At 39.6% G+C, this 14,722-nt stretch overlaps 1 protein-coding gene across 3 annotated transcripts in view; it reads right to left on the reverse strand.

Moving 5' to 3' along the window:
• The window catches only part of KIT (KIT proto-oncogene, receptor tyrosine kinase), an 84,989-nt gene that overhangs the window by 26,502 nt on the left and 43,765 nt on the right, over positions 1 to 14,722 (reverse strand). For 2 of the 3 annotated variants that reach the window (XM_036853342.1, XM_036853344.1), the window contains exons 5-7: positions 8,877 to 9,048; positions 4,771 to 4,960; positions 2,240 to 2,355 (exon numbers count right to left, since the gene is read on the reverse strand). In XM_036853342.1, the coding sequence (XP_036709237.1) occupies positions 2,240 to 2,355; positions 4,771 to 4,960; positions 8,877 to 9,048 (478 nt within the window). The remainder of the gene's footprint in view (positions 1 to 2,239; positions 2,356 to 4,770; positions 4,961 to 8,876; positions 9,049 to 14,722) is intronic. The other variant, XM_036853345.1, reaches the window with a different exon arrangement.

Here is a 14,722-nt window from a genome sequence, read left to right on the forward strand (position 1 = left end):
TCCTGCACTAACAGGGAATCCAAGAAAGGATCATTTGGGACAGTTCAGGCCATTTCCTCTCTAGTTTCAAACAGGCGTGAATTCACCAGCAGAGGTCATTAACAGCAATCCTATCGGATGGCAAATTAGGCTGGTAAGTAAAAAGGTAGCAATTTTGTCACCCTGAGAAAAGTAAGGGTGACTTCAGAGATGTCTTTCTAAGGTCAGTGACTCATGACTGACTGGCAGACCACACACACTGGCAAACGGAAGCAGGAAAAAGGGGGAAAGAGACAGATCTTAATGCACCCTGGACCTTGAAGCCAGGGAAAGAGAAATGCAAATGACACAATTTTATAAAATTCCCAACTACTAAGCTTCTCAAAGTGAGGCCTGTCGGGTAGGCCATGTCCATGATCTACTGGTACTGGTCCACAGGACCTAAGCATAGAAACCGAGACTAAGCATTTAGAAGGAGCAATTTGACTTAATTGTATCTGTTGAATCTAATAATAAAAAAATCCATTCTTGGGATTTTATATATCTTTGTTCTTTTCCATCTCACTTTCCTAGTGACTGGTTCTTTCTATATTTTATAAGAAGTATTGATCCAGAAGGAATTGGAAATTAAAAATACAAAAGGTCCTTTACCACAGACAGTTTGAGGAGCACTGCCCTAGAACACCCTAAATAAAGTTTTGTATGGACAGTACAGATACGATGCTTGCAAGGATATTGATTTACCTGCAATCATCTCTTCAATTACTTGAACGGTAAGCAGGTAGTTTTGCCCATGTGTAATACACTAAACTCTTCTGATGCGCATCTGAATTAATCTAAAAATATTTGAATTGCAGGCCAATGAGATACCATATAATCAAAACTGTTCCCAGGAACTGAGATGTTAATTAACACCTTTCCCTTGGAAAAGGAGAGTCTGTGGTCATACAAATGTGAGGTGTATGCTCATTCCCATGCCTCCTCCTGGGCAGGCAAAATACGCGTTAGCATATGAAGGATGCTGAGAAGGTCCCCAGTTAAGAAAAATGTTTATGCAGATGTGACGCTCTTTATCTAAATACGTGTTAACACCTTGTTCAGGAAATACGATTTTGGAAATGCTGGAATTGACAAAAGACTCCAGATGAGCAATCAAAAACCTGTCTTGAGTGTCACTTGCTAGCTGCTTCCTGTCTTCATTTGTAAAGGGATCACGCTCGCCACCACGCTAGTGAGTGGCAGCATCAGTGAAGTAACGATGGAAAATCACTCTATGCAGCAAGTGATAAGCTCCTGGAGGACAGGGAATTGGCTCCCATCCTGCAGCCCAACACACACAAACTGTTACTAAGCTGTTCTCTAGGGACTGTTCCAGGTTGTCTCCTCACGCCCTCCCCACCCGCCCCCCCCCCCGCCATGCCCAGGATGGCTAATTCCCGATGGTCATTTTGTGGGCCGGTCCCTTGGGATTCCGTGTCTTTGGAGGCCTCCTGCCTCTGGTCCCCTGGCTGGTGTGGTGTGGCAGGCACCTGCCACCCTTCCTGGGACATGCAGGTGGCCCCAGAGCAGAGCCAAGAGCAGGCCCTACACTTGGCAGAAGCCCCAGCTGGTGGGCACAGCCCCAGGCATCAGCCTCTGTGCAGAGAAGCTGCCCCAAGACATTGTGCGATGTGGGCCACACAGGGCTCAGGTGTTCAGGTTCCCAGGTCCACTGCCATCCTCCCACCCCAAACCACCTGCTCCCTTCTCCCACAGTCTCCACGCGATACGCAGTAGGGACCCACTGGGCTGATCGATACTGCATTCATCTCACACAAAGAATACCCCAACCCCGAAAGAGAAAGCGTTGTAACGAGAAACTGTTTGTCAGGGCTTGATAGCACTTCTTTCCCACCTAATACCATCATCTAGCTCCTATTCAACCTCCGCCTCCCCATTTCAACAATCAGTAAGAATACATTCTCCCTCAAACTGTTTGCTATTTTTAACTTCTATGGCTCCTCTGTTGACTTCAAAGGCAGCACCCAGCATCTGAGCGCCAGCTACAAGGTCATGTGGTCAGTGAAATGTAGGACAAGGAATTGGTTTCTGTACACAGTCTTCCAACCACCAAACCACGAGGTCTTTGTTAAGGTCAAATTATCATGAAACGTTATTGACCCAGTACACAATGATCTCAGTGCAGCAGCTGTTACAAACACTAGCCACAACTTAAAAAAATAAAAAAATAAAAAGATAAGGAGCCATTCGTTCTACTCACTGTTCACGTAAACATTAAATGTCACGGAAGAATTCGCATCAGAATTGGACACGAGAAATGTGTAAGTGCCTCCTTCGGTCCCTTTTAATCTGGTTAGATGAAGTTCACTTACATATCTACAAAGAAAGGACAACCCATCAGTCACCTGTGGACGGCCTGCCTTGGAGCGTGTGGCTTTATCAGTTTCTACCTGGAAATACATGCTTATTTTGGAAAAATATGCCCCACTTAATTCAGTATTAACAAGATCCACATGAACAAACACGAACACACACATATATTTCATTTGGGACAGATGCCTGGCGTGTGAGAATACAGAGTGGGGAAAGGCTCTCTTGGCATAAAGGCAACCTCACAGAGATGGCAGCCTCTTCCTCTTCCTGAGCTGTCCCCACGGCCACATCCTTCTCTGCCCTGGTCCTCTGTTCAACCTCCCTCTCATCAGTGCCCTGAACTCGCCTGCCCTGCTTTAGCAGCACCTGCCTGGCAAAACGCCAGGCTGGCAGGCATCTCCATGTAGGTGTCTCCATGCAGATGCTTCAGGGTCACACAGCAAGGTCAATACTGCTGCCCTCACCTTCCTTCTTGTGACACCACTGTCTCCTGGCTTTCCTCCTACCCCCACCGCTGCTTCTTCCCAGTGTCCTCTGCAGCATGTGCTATTCGACCTTCTGTCTCACAGCAAGGACATCATAGATGGCTGTGATAACTGAGCACGCAGTACCACCATCGGGGGCATTACTGACACGGGTTCCAGCGTGGATGGAGTGCCCTGAGCGCCCCTTGACCCCCACAACCGACTCGACACACGGTGGTTGGTTCAGTCTCTCCTCTCACACTGCACGTGCTCCCTGGGCAATCCACGCTCCCCTGAACTACTTACTGTCTGCTCACAACTTTCAAATTCTGACCTCTAGTCCAGACCTCCCTGTCCTATGCCTTCTTCCTCTACAGACCTATGCTCACGTCCCACGCCCCCAGTCCAGAGTGGCCCTGGGACCGGACTGTGGCTCACCCACACCCTTTCTTCTCTCCCCTCCCCTCTCTACCCTGTTCCCCCCAACTCCCCGCCACAGCTCTCTCTCCTTTAATGAAGACCTTGCCTGTGAATCCCTCCTGCAGGCGCTGCATCCAGGGAACCTGACCTACGATACATTCTACCTGAACATCCCCGCTCAAGATCCCACAGTCAACCTCAAATTCAACAAACCCCAAGCTGAGCTCACTGCCTTTGCCCCCTCCCTCTCCCCTCCCCCTCGAACAGTATTGCCTCTTACCATCCAACCGGGCTGCCACAACCAGACTCCTGAGAGCATCTTCAGCTCCTGCCTCTTTCCTACCCCTTCAATCACCTTTAAGGAGGAAGCCTGGACACCTCCCAATCCATCCTCTTCCCTCCCACCCTTAGACCGAGGCCCAGGACAGCATCCTTTCTTATCCACACTCTTACAACAGCCAAGAGCTCCTGACTAGGAAAAAATACTAACTCTATCTAGGCACCTACCTCTTATCAGCCGTGGGCTCTTGGTCAAATTAACCCATCTAGGTCTCAGATTCCTCTTCTATAGAAAGAAGGGAAGTAAGAGTGCCTCCTCATCGGATTTGTGAGGACCAAAATTATTGAGTTAATGTACATGAAGGACTTTGAACAGCACATGGCAGGAAAAAAGCACACACAGCTTACATGAAGTGTCACTATTGCTACTGTTTTTATTATAAGTGTTTTGAGGATCAAATGAGAGGTCTGGGGCTTCCCTGGTGGTGCAGTGGTTAAGAATCCGCCTGCCAATGCAGGGGACACGGGTTCGAGCCCTGGTCCAGGAAGATCCCACATGCTGCAGAGCAACTAAGCCCGTGCACCACAACTACTGAGCCTGCACTCTACAGCCCGCGAGCCACTACTACGGAGCCCATGTGACACAACTACTGAAGCCCGTGCACCTAGAGCCTGTGCTGCTCAACAAGAGAAGCCACAACAATGAGAAGCCCATGCACCGCAACAAAAAGTAGCCCCTGCTCACCGCAACTAGAGAAAGCCCGCGCGCAACGAAGACCCAACACAGCCATAAGTAAATAAATAAATAAGTGAGTAAAAATTAAAAAAAAAAAAAGAGAGCAAGAGGTCTGATGTAAAAGAAACTTGGGTTCACCACCTGGCCCAAAGATGCTTAGTGATTCTTAGTTTTCTTACAGTTTTAAAAAAATGATTAAAGGCACTAACATTTCTCTTTCTCCGAAGAGAATTATTTAATGTGTCCCTAGTATATGCTAGTCACTGCTTTGAACTATCCTCAGGACTCTAGGAGAGAACTATCCTCCAATTTACAAACAAGAAAACTGACGCATGGACTTTTCTGTGTGCTCTAAACACACAGCAAAATGAAATGATGACGACTCAGGAAGCAGCCCCAAACTTCCTTCTGTATCAGCTGTCCTCTCATACATTGACAGGTCACAGAAATAGGATCCGGTAAGCCAAGGGGATGGGGTGGGGGGAACGTGTAATTCCCCAAACAAGGCCCTTTTCTTACCTGATGTTACTTTCATTCTCAGACTTGGGGTAATCTTCCCACTTGTCAGTGGAAGTTCTGTTCATATATATCCACTGTCGGTGTTCAGGTTTGGGATATGCCTCATACTCAACAACCAGATCCACATTCTCGCCATCATTTACAAATACTGTTGTATTCATCATAGGGAAGATATTAATGAATCCTTTATCTAATCACAGCAGAATGAGACAGAAAGAAACTGTTATCCCCAAAATCTTGACAAGTAACAAAACTTCATCTTTGGATTATAAAGATATTGACTGATTTCCAGTATTAACTGGCAATGACAAGTAAGAATTTTGACTAGCCATTTTACATTTTATTTTGCTCTTGGAGAATCACGGTCATAAAGTGAGAAAGGACACACATTGGAAATGTTTATTCTCTTATCTCCGTCTCTTAAGCAAGTCTGTTAAAGATCTGTCACCATCTTATAAGTCTTCTAGAACTACCAGTCCTGATGTTTATTAGGCTAAAAAGTATTTGGACTAAATAGTTAGCCCATACCCAGATCCAATATAATTGTGTATGTGATAAGAAGATGTCATAAATCAAGAAGGGGAAGAGAGCCCCAATATTTAATAAAAATGTTGCAAGAATGTCATTTAGTATTTAGAGAAAAATAAACTTAGATCTTCTTATCATATCATATATCACAAATGAATCAAGGACAGTATTTTAATAATTAAACCATATTTTTAACTAAACAACAGAATTTACTTCTATCAAACTTTGTGGAGGGGAGGGTGAGGGGAGTTTTCTAGGCTTTTTAGAAGCAACCAAAGAAATAAAAATCATAAAAGACAAACCTGAATACATAAACATTTTCAAAAAATATCTATATATAGGAAAATTAATTAAGGTAATAGGAAAAAGAGGACATGAAAATATAGAAGGAAAAATAAACTACTAATTTAAATAAGGCATTCCTTTTCACATATTAAAAGTAGCAAAACTTCAATAAAGCTGTTAAAAATAATGTATACCCACTCTGGAAAAATAGCAAAACTAATCTGAAATAAACTCAATAATTTTGCAAGTGTAATTAAAGTAGCACACTGAATTACACTTTGTAAACGGGCACAACTCTTTTGGAAAGCATTTAGCAATATAGATTTTTAAAAATTATCTATTTTTCAATTTAATCCGAGAACTCTTCTTAGTGAGGTAGATGGCTACGTGCAAAAAGAAATGCTATTTACACTAGTCATAATAATTTTAAAAATGAGAAAATAGAGAACTGGTTAAGTAAATAAAGCAGCCCTTAGAAATTATTATATAATAATAATAATAATAATAATACAAGGAAGAGCTTGAAAAAGACCATAATAAAATAATTGCCAATATCATATTTATAGCCTCCATTTATGGAATGCTTACTACGTGCCAAGAACTGCCTTAAGTTCTTTAGCATACACTTTATTTAATAATTATGACAAACATTTAACTTATAACAATACTGAAAGAGAACGCTTGTAACCCCTAATTATAGATGAAAAAGAAATCAAATCCTGGAAAGCCATATAGCTGGCTACCCAAAGCAGAGCCTACATGTGAATACAGGTCTGTGAGAAGCCAAGGCTGGTCTCTTTACTGTAGCACAGCCTAGAGTCTCCACGTACTTTAAGTGAGAAAGAGAGAGAACATAAAATTGTATGTATAATTAAAATCCTGTTGCATATAAAAATATAACCATATACCAAACCCTAAAAATGGTTATATCAAGTTAGTGGAATTATGGAAGAGCTTTAATCTTCTATTTATTTTTCAAAATTTGAAAATTAATTATAGCATTTTATATTATCATTTACCCAAACAGTGCCATTGTCTTTGGCACTGTTTGGTTAAATATATTGATGGCCCACATGAGGTTGACATTAGAGTATTTAACTCTCCTTTAGTTTCCTACAGATTCAGAATAAAAAAATGGAGTCAAACTGTCCTCTGTATCAATGGAAAAAATATTTTTCAGGTGAAAATCAAAAATCATCCAAATGAAATGAGAACACCACCTTGTTCTAATACTGGAACCATAAATGGTACACCCCTGCCATTCTTTAAGCTAATTTAGATTAATTTTGAGGAAATAAATGTTTTGTCTGAATATTACGTTAAATTTTCAGGTACTCAAGGTCATAAATTCAAAGATATCACACAATGCAAAATATTCAAACACCACAGACCAGAATATTTCCACTGATTTCTCTCCGTATCATCATGTACAAAATACTAAAGTTCTCCTGAGTTTTCTATAGTCCAGTTTGCTCAATATAGTTTTATGTCCTATAATAGGACACAGCTTCAAATTCATGAAGTGTAAGAATTATTAGACTCAAAGAACCCCACCTGGGTTGTTACAGAGGATGATTTAAGAAATTGATGAGACATTAACATTTAATCAAGTGCAAACACTGTGCCGGGCACATCTGCAAAATATATGGCCTTTCTCCCTCCACAGCCTTGGGAGTTAGAGGCTATGTTTCTCGGAAAAGAAAATGCAGGCAGAGTTAAAGTGGGGTGCATTTGAAAGTTAAGTGGCAGAGCTCCAACTCAAAACCAGGTTGGGGCCACCCCGAAGCCTTGTGTTTTGCGCCACTCCACACTGTGTCCAAATTCTACTCCCAGTCCCTAAAGAAATTACTTTTCTCTTTGTCTCTTACTGTTCGTCCCATCCCAACCCACTCCTGAAACAGTACAAAGCCAGATTCAGGTTTCACGGCCTCAAGTCTTTCCAGTTATACAGTTATATTCTTGGAAATTGATGAATGGATTTTAAAAATCTGATTACATACAACAATAAGCTCCAAACATCCCTACTAATTGCTTTCTGGAGCTGAAGCTGATATATCAACATGCTCCCTAATTAACTTAGCAAATTAGCACTTATGGAGTTTAATATTTTAAAAGCATAGCCTTTTATTCAAATTAATAAATGGTTCACAATCACGTTTAGGGACAGAGTAGTACCCTTTCTCTGGGCTGGCTCTGTAATTGCAAGTAAAGTGTCTTTTTCACGTTCAGTCTGGTGAGATACTTTCCATTACAACATGGGCAGAAACGCCAAAATCATATGAGATTATTGTGGGATAAATCGCAGACCTCTAACATTGGTACATAAACTATTGAAGAAATATGGGCGAAAGGAGAGAAATGAAAACAAGTATCACATCATTTTATTATTGCTCATGATGAATTTCACCACCCTACAAGTACTTAATCAAAGTCAAGCACTGAGAATATGGTTGCATTAAAAAGACAAGAAAATAGATTAAATGCAAACAGTACTCAAAAGACAAGAAAAGTGTAAACAAAGTAATTTTTAAATTATTATTATTTTCAGTAATTCAAAATACCACACTCTGATCTCATTAAGTAGATGCTTGGGAAATAAATATTCAGTAAGATTTCTAAAGCACGGAAGACTAAACCAGTTGTGTATACCAGATATGATGGGGTTAGGGCACAGGTTACATGTTTCAGTTTATGCTCTGTAGAATCAATGACCCATGCCTGGTGGGCTGCCTTCCTGAAGGTTTATGCTGCAGCCTATAAGGCTGGATGACAGGGTGAGGTCAGGGGTGTACTGAGGAGGAGAAGCCAATTCAGTCCTTTCTGCTACAAAGGGTGACTAGAGCCCATGAATCATAAAACGATAAACCAAAAGGCTGAGGAACCTCACCAAAAGATTCAGAGAAATACATTAAGCTCTAAGCATATGCCTTCCTACACAGAAAAAGTCTCCATCCATTTCCAAACTCAAGTCATTCAGCAAGGACTAGAGTTTGTGGAAAGGCTCAACCTACATTTTATTTGTTGAGGTAGGGGAGGTAAGCAGAGAATGACATGTTCAAACAGCTTCACAGTTACAACTTTCCACTTGCCTCTATTAAACTGGTAGAATTTGCTTTTGTGCTCTAGTTGGAAGAGGCTACAAAGATCATTTTCTTTCATATATTCATCCATTCATTCAGTAATTATAAAAACCCTAAGAATCTGTTCAACATTCCATTAACGTAAAAAGGAAACTATCTAGTAATTTCTTCATTCACTATGCCAGTAATTTATCCATTCCCAGAGATATTTACCTACTACTTCTAAGGTTGTTGTGACATTTGCTGATCCAAAAGTATTATTGGCATAACACATGAACACGCCAGAATCATTAACTCTTGCTGAGCTGATAGTCAATCTTTCCTGACGGAGAAAATTGAAGTCACCCTGATGCCAGCTATTCCTCTTCACCTGTTCTTTAGTCTGCTGGTTTCAGAAGGGGAGGGAAAAAAATCAAAGATTACCATAAAATTTATATTCAGGATCTTTCCTAGATAAGTTAAAAATAGCAGCAATTAACTTCTCCGTATTAGCATTCATTATACACTACTTAAGTAAGTATAATAAAACATCATGACAAGTCTGTCATCGGAACACTTCATATTACAGGATTATATTGAAAGATAGTCATTATTAATGATTGGAAAAACATGAAAATTCATTTCTTAATAACCACAGCATACGTAATTCCAAATTCTCTGCAGTGCTAAATATTTTTTAACAGTGCCAAATTTTAAAAGTTCTTATATAAGAAATAATACAGGATACTGATATTTTACAAGTCAGCATATTTATATCCTATCAGTATTTCCTGTTGTATATATTTTTTTCTATTCTACATCCCAGTGATTGAAAGAAAACACATCACTAGTAACAATCGTTCTATTTTATTAACATTAATATTATTTTCATGAATAAAAATAGACTTACAGTGTCTAAGACTAACTCGAAAATTCATCCTATAGTTCTTACCCAGCAGAATTTTGGCAAGTATTAAAGGGAGTTCCAAAGTATATAAGACATATAAGACAAAATCCCAAATTATTTACACATGAGCTGAAGAGAAAAGGTTGTGCAATTACTCTTGTGATATCACCATCCCACTGTTAATATTTATCTGCAGATAAGACATGGAGAGAGTTCTTGTATGGAAAACGTCACGGGGAAACAACCATAATATAAACTATAACCACTCTCTGAAAAGATTAAAAGGAATAGCATAGAGCTTTCTGCATCTTCCAAATTTTCTGTAACATGAACACATTCCTATTACAATGGGGGGAGGGAAGCAACTAAAAAAGAAAATAAACAGGAGCTGATATTGACATGGAACAAGATCAAGGGTGATTCCCTGGCCAGGCTATCGTGAACCTATTAGCATTAGACCATTCTGACGGTACTGTAAATCCGAACAGTCCTTCTGGAAAGCAACTTGGAAGCATGTTCAGACCACTGGGCAACTCCAGCAAATTTATCTCAAGGAAACAACTCAATAGAAAACAAAAGCTCCAAGATATTTACTGTGGTGAAAAATTGGAGATGACCTAAATGCATACCAGGTAGCAAAATTACGAATACGTGAAAATAAGAAAAATGCTTCTTTTATGTAAAAAGCATAAAATGAGTGTACCTTAAGACAGCAACCATGTGTTAATACATATGCATGAGGGGAGAGAGAAAATAAACATGAAAAAAAATGTGGGCAATATAGCATTTATAAGGACTAACCACTTGAGACTACTGAGCACTTGAAATGTAGTAGGTCCAAATTGAGTTGTGTTGTAAATATAAAATATGCCCCAGATTTTAAAGACTTAATATGAAAAAAGTAGTGTAAAATATCCCATCAATAATTTTTATGTTATGAATTTGGTAAAGTAGCAGGATACAAAATTAATGCAGAAATCTCTAGCATTCCTATACACTAATGATGAAAAATCTGAAAGTGAAATTAAGAAAACACTCCCATTTACCACTGCAACAAAAAAGGATAAAATATCTAGGAATAAACCTACCTAAGGAGACAAAAGACCTGTATGCAGAAAATTGTAAGACACTGATGAAAGAAATTAAAGATGATACAAATAGATGGAGAGATATACCATGTTCTTGGATTGGAAGAATCAACATTGTGAAAATGACTCTACTACCCAAAGCAATCTACAGATTCAATGCAATCCCTATCAAACTACCACTGGCATTTTTCACAGAACTAGAACAAAAAATTTCACAGTTTGTATGGAAACACGAAAGACCCCGAATAGACAAAGCAATCTTGAGAAAGAAAAACGGAGCTGGAGGAATCAGGCTCCCTGACTTCAGACTATATACTACAAAGCTACAGTAAGCAAGAGAGTATGGTACTGGCACAAAAACAGAAATATAGATCAATGGAACAAGATAGAAAGCCCAGAGATAAACCCATGCACATTTGGTCACCTTATCTTTGATAAAGGAGGCAAGAATATACAGTGGAGAAAAGACAGCCTCTTTAATAAGTGGTGCTGGGAAAACTGGACAGTTGCATGTAAAAGAATGAAATTAGAACACTCCCTAACACCACACACAAAAATAAATTCAAAATGGATTAAAGACCTAAATGTAAGGCCAGACACTATCAAACTCTTAGAGGAAAACATAGGGAGAACACTCTATGACATAAATCACAGCAAGATCCTTTTTGACCCACCTCCTAGAGAAATGGAAATAAAAACAAAAATAAACAAATGGGACCTAATGAAACTTAAAAGCTTTTGCACAGCAAAGGAAACCATAAACAAGACGAAATGACAACCCTCAGAATGGGAGAAAATATTTGCAAATGAAGCGACTGACAAAGGATTAATCTCCAAAATTTACAAGCAACTCATGCAGCTCAATATCAAAAAAACAAACAATCCAATCCAAAAATGGGCAGAAGACCTAAATAGACATTTTTCCAAAGAAGATATACAGATTGCCAACAAACACATGAAAGGATGCTCAACATCATTAATCATTAGAGAAATGCAAGTCAAAACTACAATGAGATATCATCTCACACCGGTCAGAATGGCCATCATCAAAAAATCTACAAACAATAAATGCTGGAGAGGGTGTGGAGAAAAGGGAACCCTCTTGCACTGTTGGTGGGAATGTAAATTGATACAGCCACTATGGAGAACAGTATGGAGGTTCCTTAAAAAACTAAAAATAGAACTACCATAAGACCCAGCAATCCCACTACTGGGCATATACCCTGGGAAAACCATAATTCAAAAAGAGACATGTACCAAAATGTTCATTGCAGCTCTATTTACAATAGCCAGGACATGGAAGCAACCTAAGTGTCCATCAACAGATGAATGGATAAGGAAGATGTGGCACATACATAAAATGGAATATTACTCAGCCATAAAAAGAAATGAAATTGAATTATTTGTAGTGAGGTGGATGGACCTAGAGTCTGTCATACAGAGTGAAGTAAGTCAGAAAGAGAAAAACAAATACCATATGCTAACACACATATATGGAATCTAAGAAAAAAAAATGGTCATGAAGAAGCTAGGGGCAAGACGGGAATAAAGACGCAGACCTACTAGAGAATGGACTTGAGGATATGGGGAGGGGGAAGGGTAAGCTGTGACAAAGTGAGAGAGTGGCATGGACATATATGCACTACCAAATGTAAAATAGCTAGCTAGTGGGAAGCAGCCGCATAGCACAGGGAGATCAGCTCGGTGCTCTGTGACCACCTAGAGGGGTGGGATAGGGAGGGTGGGAGGGAGGGAGACGCAAGAGGGAAGAGATATAGGAACATATGTATATGTATAACTGATTCACTTTGTTATAAAGCAGAAACTAACACACCATTGTAAAGCAATTATACTCCAATAAAGATGTTTAAAAAAATTTTTTAATGTTAATTATATGATAAAATATTTTGGATATATTGGGTTAAATAAAATACATTAAAATCAATTTTACTTTTTTTTTTTACTCTGTCATGTGCCTACTAGAAAATTTTAAATTACATAGGAGGCTTACATTCTATTTCTATTGCACAGTGCTGCTAATGTACAGTGGTAGAATTATAGTTATTTCTTTTTTCTCATGTTATTATATTTTTGGAAATTTCTTTTCACTAAGATAAGCATACATAAAAGCTGACTGCCAAAGTTGAATGTTTTGGAATTAAAAAGAAGAGAGGGGCTTCCTTGGTGGCACAGTGGTTGAGAGTCTGCCTGCCAATGCAGGGGACACGGGTTCGAGCCCTGGTCTGGGAAGATCCCACATGCCGCGGAGCAACTAGGCCCGTGAGCCACAACTACTGAGCCTGCGCGTCTGGAGCCTGTGCTGCGCGACAAGAGAGGTCGCGACAGTGAGAGGCCCGCGCACCGCGATGAAGAGTGGCCCCCGCTCGCCGCAACTAGAGAAAGCCCTCGCACAGAAACGAAGACCCAACACAGCCATAAATAAATAAATAAATAAATAAAATTTAAAAAAAAAAAAAAAAAAAAAAGAAGAGAAACCTGCTTGGTTAACTAACTGTGAGATCTTGGCCAAGTCAAGGATGCCACTATGGTCTCAGCTTTTGCTTCTAAAAGGCAATGAGAGAATAAAGGTCTTTAAAGGCTTTTCCGGTTTGGAGCACTATGTCGATTTGAAGATAATCCCTTCTAAGAGATTCTTCTAATAATTGGCAGAAAGCTGGCATTTTCCTGCCTAAGAGTAATTGTTAAGAAGAGACAAAGGGGAAGTGACATTTTTCTCTGGCCTTTTCCAGTCCATCATATTACAGACTTCTCCTCGGCAAAGGCAGAGTGACAATGGACAGGTCACAAGACTATATTCTAGATTCCTGGTTATCTTCCTTCTAGTTCCTGCAAGAGCCCAGGAGTCCCTGTTTAGGGAGCTAAACAGGACAATGAATACATTGGTGCTAGAAGGAGTAGTTTGTTAATAATTGATACAACATCAACACCCAAACCCGAAGGCCATAATTTAGGATACTGTCAAAGATCATAATAAAAGCAAGCAAAAATATGAGGGTTTGGAAACCTTAGAAAAGCTAACCAAGATTCACAGTGTTGAATAAACTCCAAGACTCTCTCACGTTTTAAAACAAACAGTTGCAAAAATACTACAACAGTTGTTTTACCCTAAATTTCATTGTGAGTTTAACTTATTCTAAATGATCCAGATCAAATACTATGGATTTTTAAAAGAATTTGATAGTGCTATAACAGTGCTAGGTATTCCAAATTAAGCCAAAGGATGTCAATAAAAGATTCATGGATGAACCCTGGCATACAGCCATGAGCCCCATCTGCAAGTCACACATTACATATTGTTTGCACGTGATTTGCTTTTCCTTAACCCTTGGAGGTGCTCACTGGGATTTCCCCAAAGAGTTCCCAACACTGCAGGCTTATCTACCAGCGCCAGTGGATTAATTGGGAATGGCATGCAGGACTCCTGGGAAAAAGTGGTTCAGAACAAAACTGCCTGGGGCAATTTAATTCTCATCTCAAAAAGGCTAATTTTCAAGTTATGTAGAGGCTCAGTTACACACACCGTAAATTGTTCTCTCATCTGAAATCAAGGATCATAGAAAGGCAATTAATATGGGACTGTGTTCTATAAGGTTAGTCAAAAATTCATATGTAAGCTATTGGTTTTATGATAGGACTTGTTTCTCTGACTCATTGGTTCCACTCTCCTGTTAATGGCAGGCTTCACTTAGCAAGGTATCATCCATCACAGGTCTACACGAACGCCATCATAATGGTTTGCATTATGCTAATCACCATAGTTACTTGTTTAGCAAAGGATTCTCTAAACAGGCATGAAACAGCCAATGTTGAATACAGAGCATGAGGCGGAAGAAGAGGAAGAAGAGGATGAAAAGACAGTACTTCCTTTCTTCCAATGTAATACGCACGTGTGTACTAAAGAAAAACTACCATGATAGCAAATTAACCAGTTGGCCAAGATCATTCAAACAAAAATTATTAAAAACTCAGTCAATGGGAATCTTAAGGCAAAATATTAGGGAAACTGGACATTTTAAAGACCTTGTTATTAATACGAGTATTAGAGAGGGAGAAAAACCTTCAAA

Source organism: Balaenoptera musculus, chromosome 5, assembly GCF_009873245.2.
Source record: "Balaenoptera musculus isolate JJ_BM4_2016_0621 chromosome 5, mBalMus1.pri.v3, whole genome shotgun sequence".
Taxonomy (NCBI): Eukaryota; Metazoa; Chordata; class Mammalia; order Artiodactyla; family Balaenopteridae; genus Balaenoptera; species Balaenoptera musculus.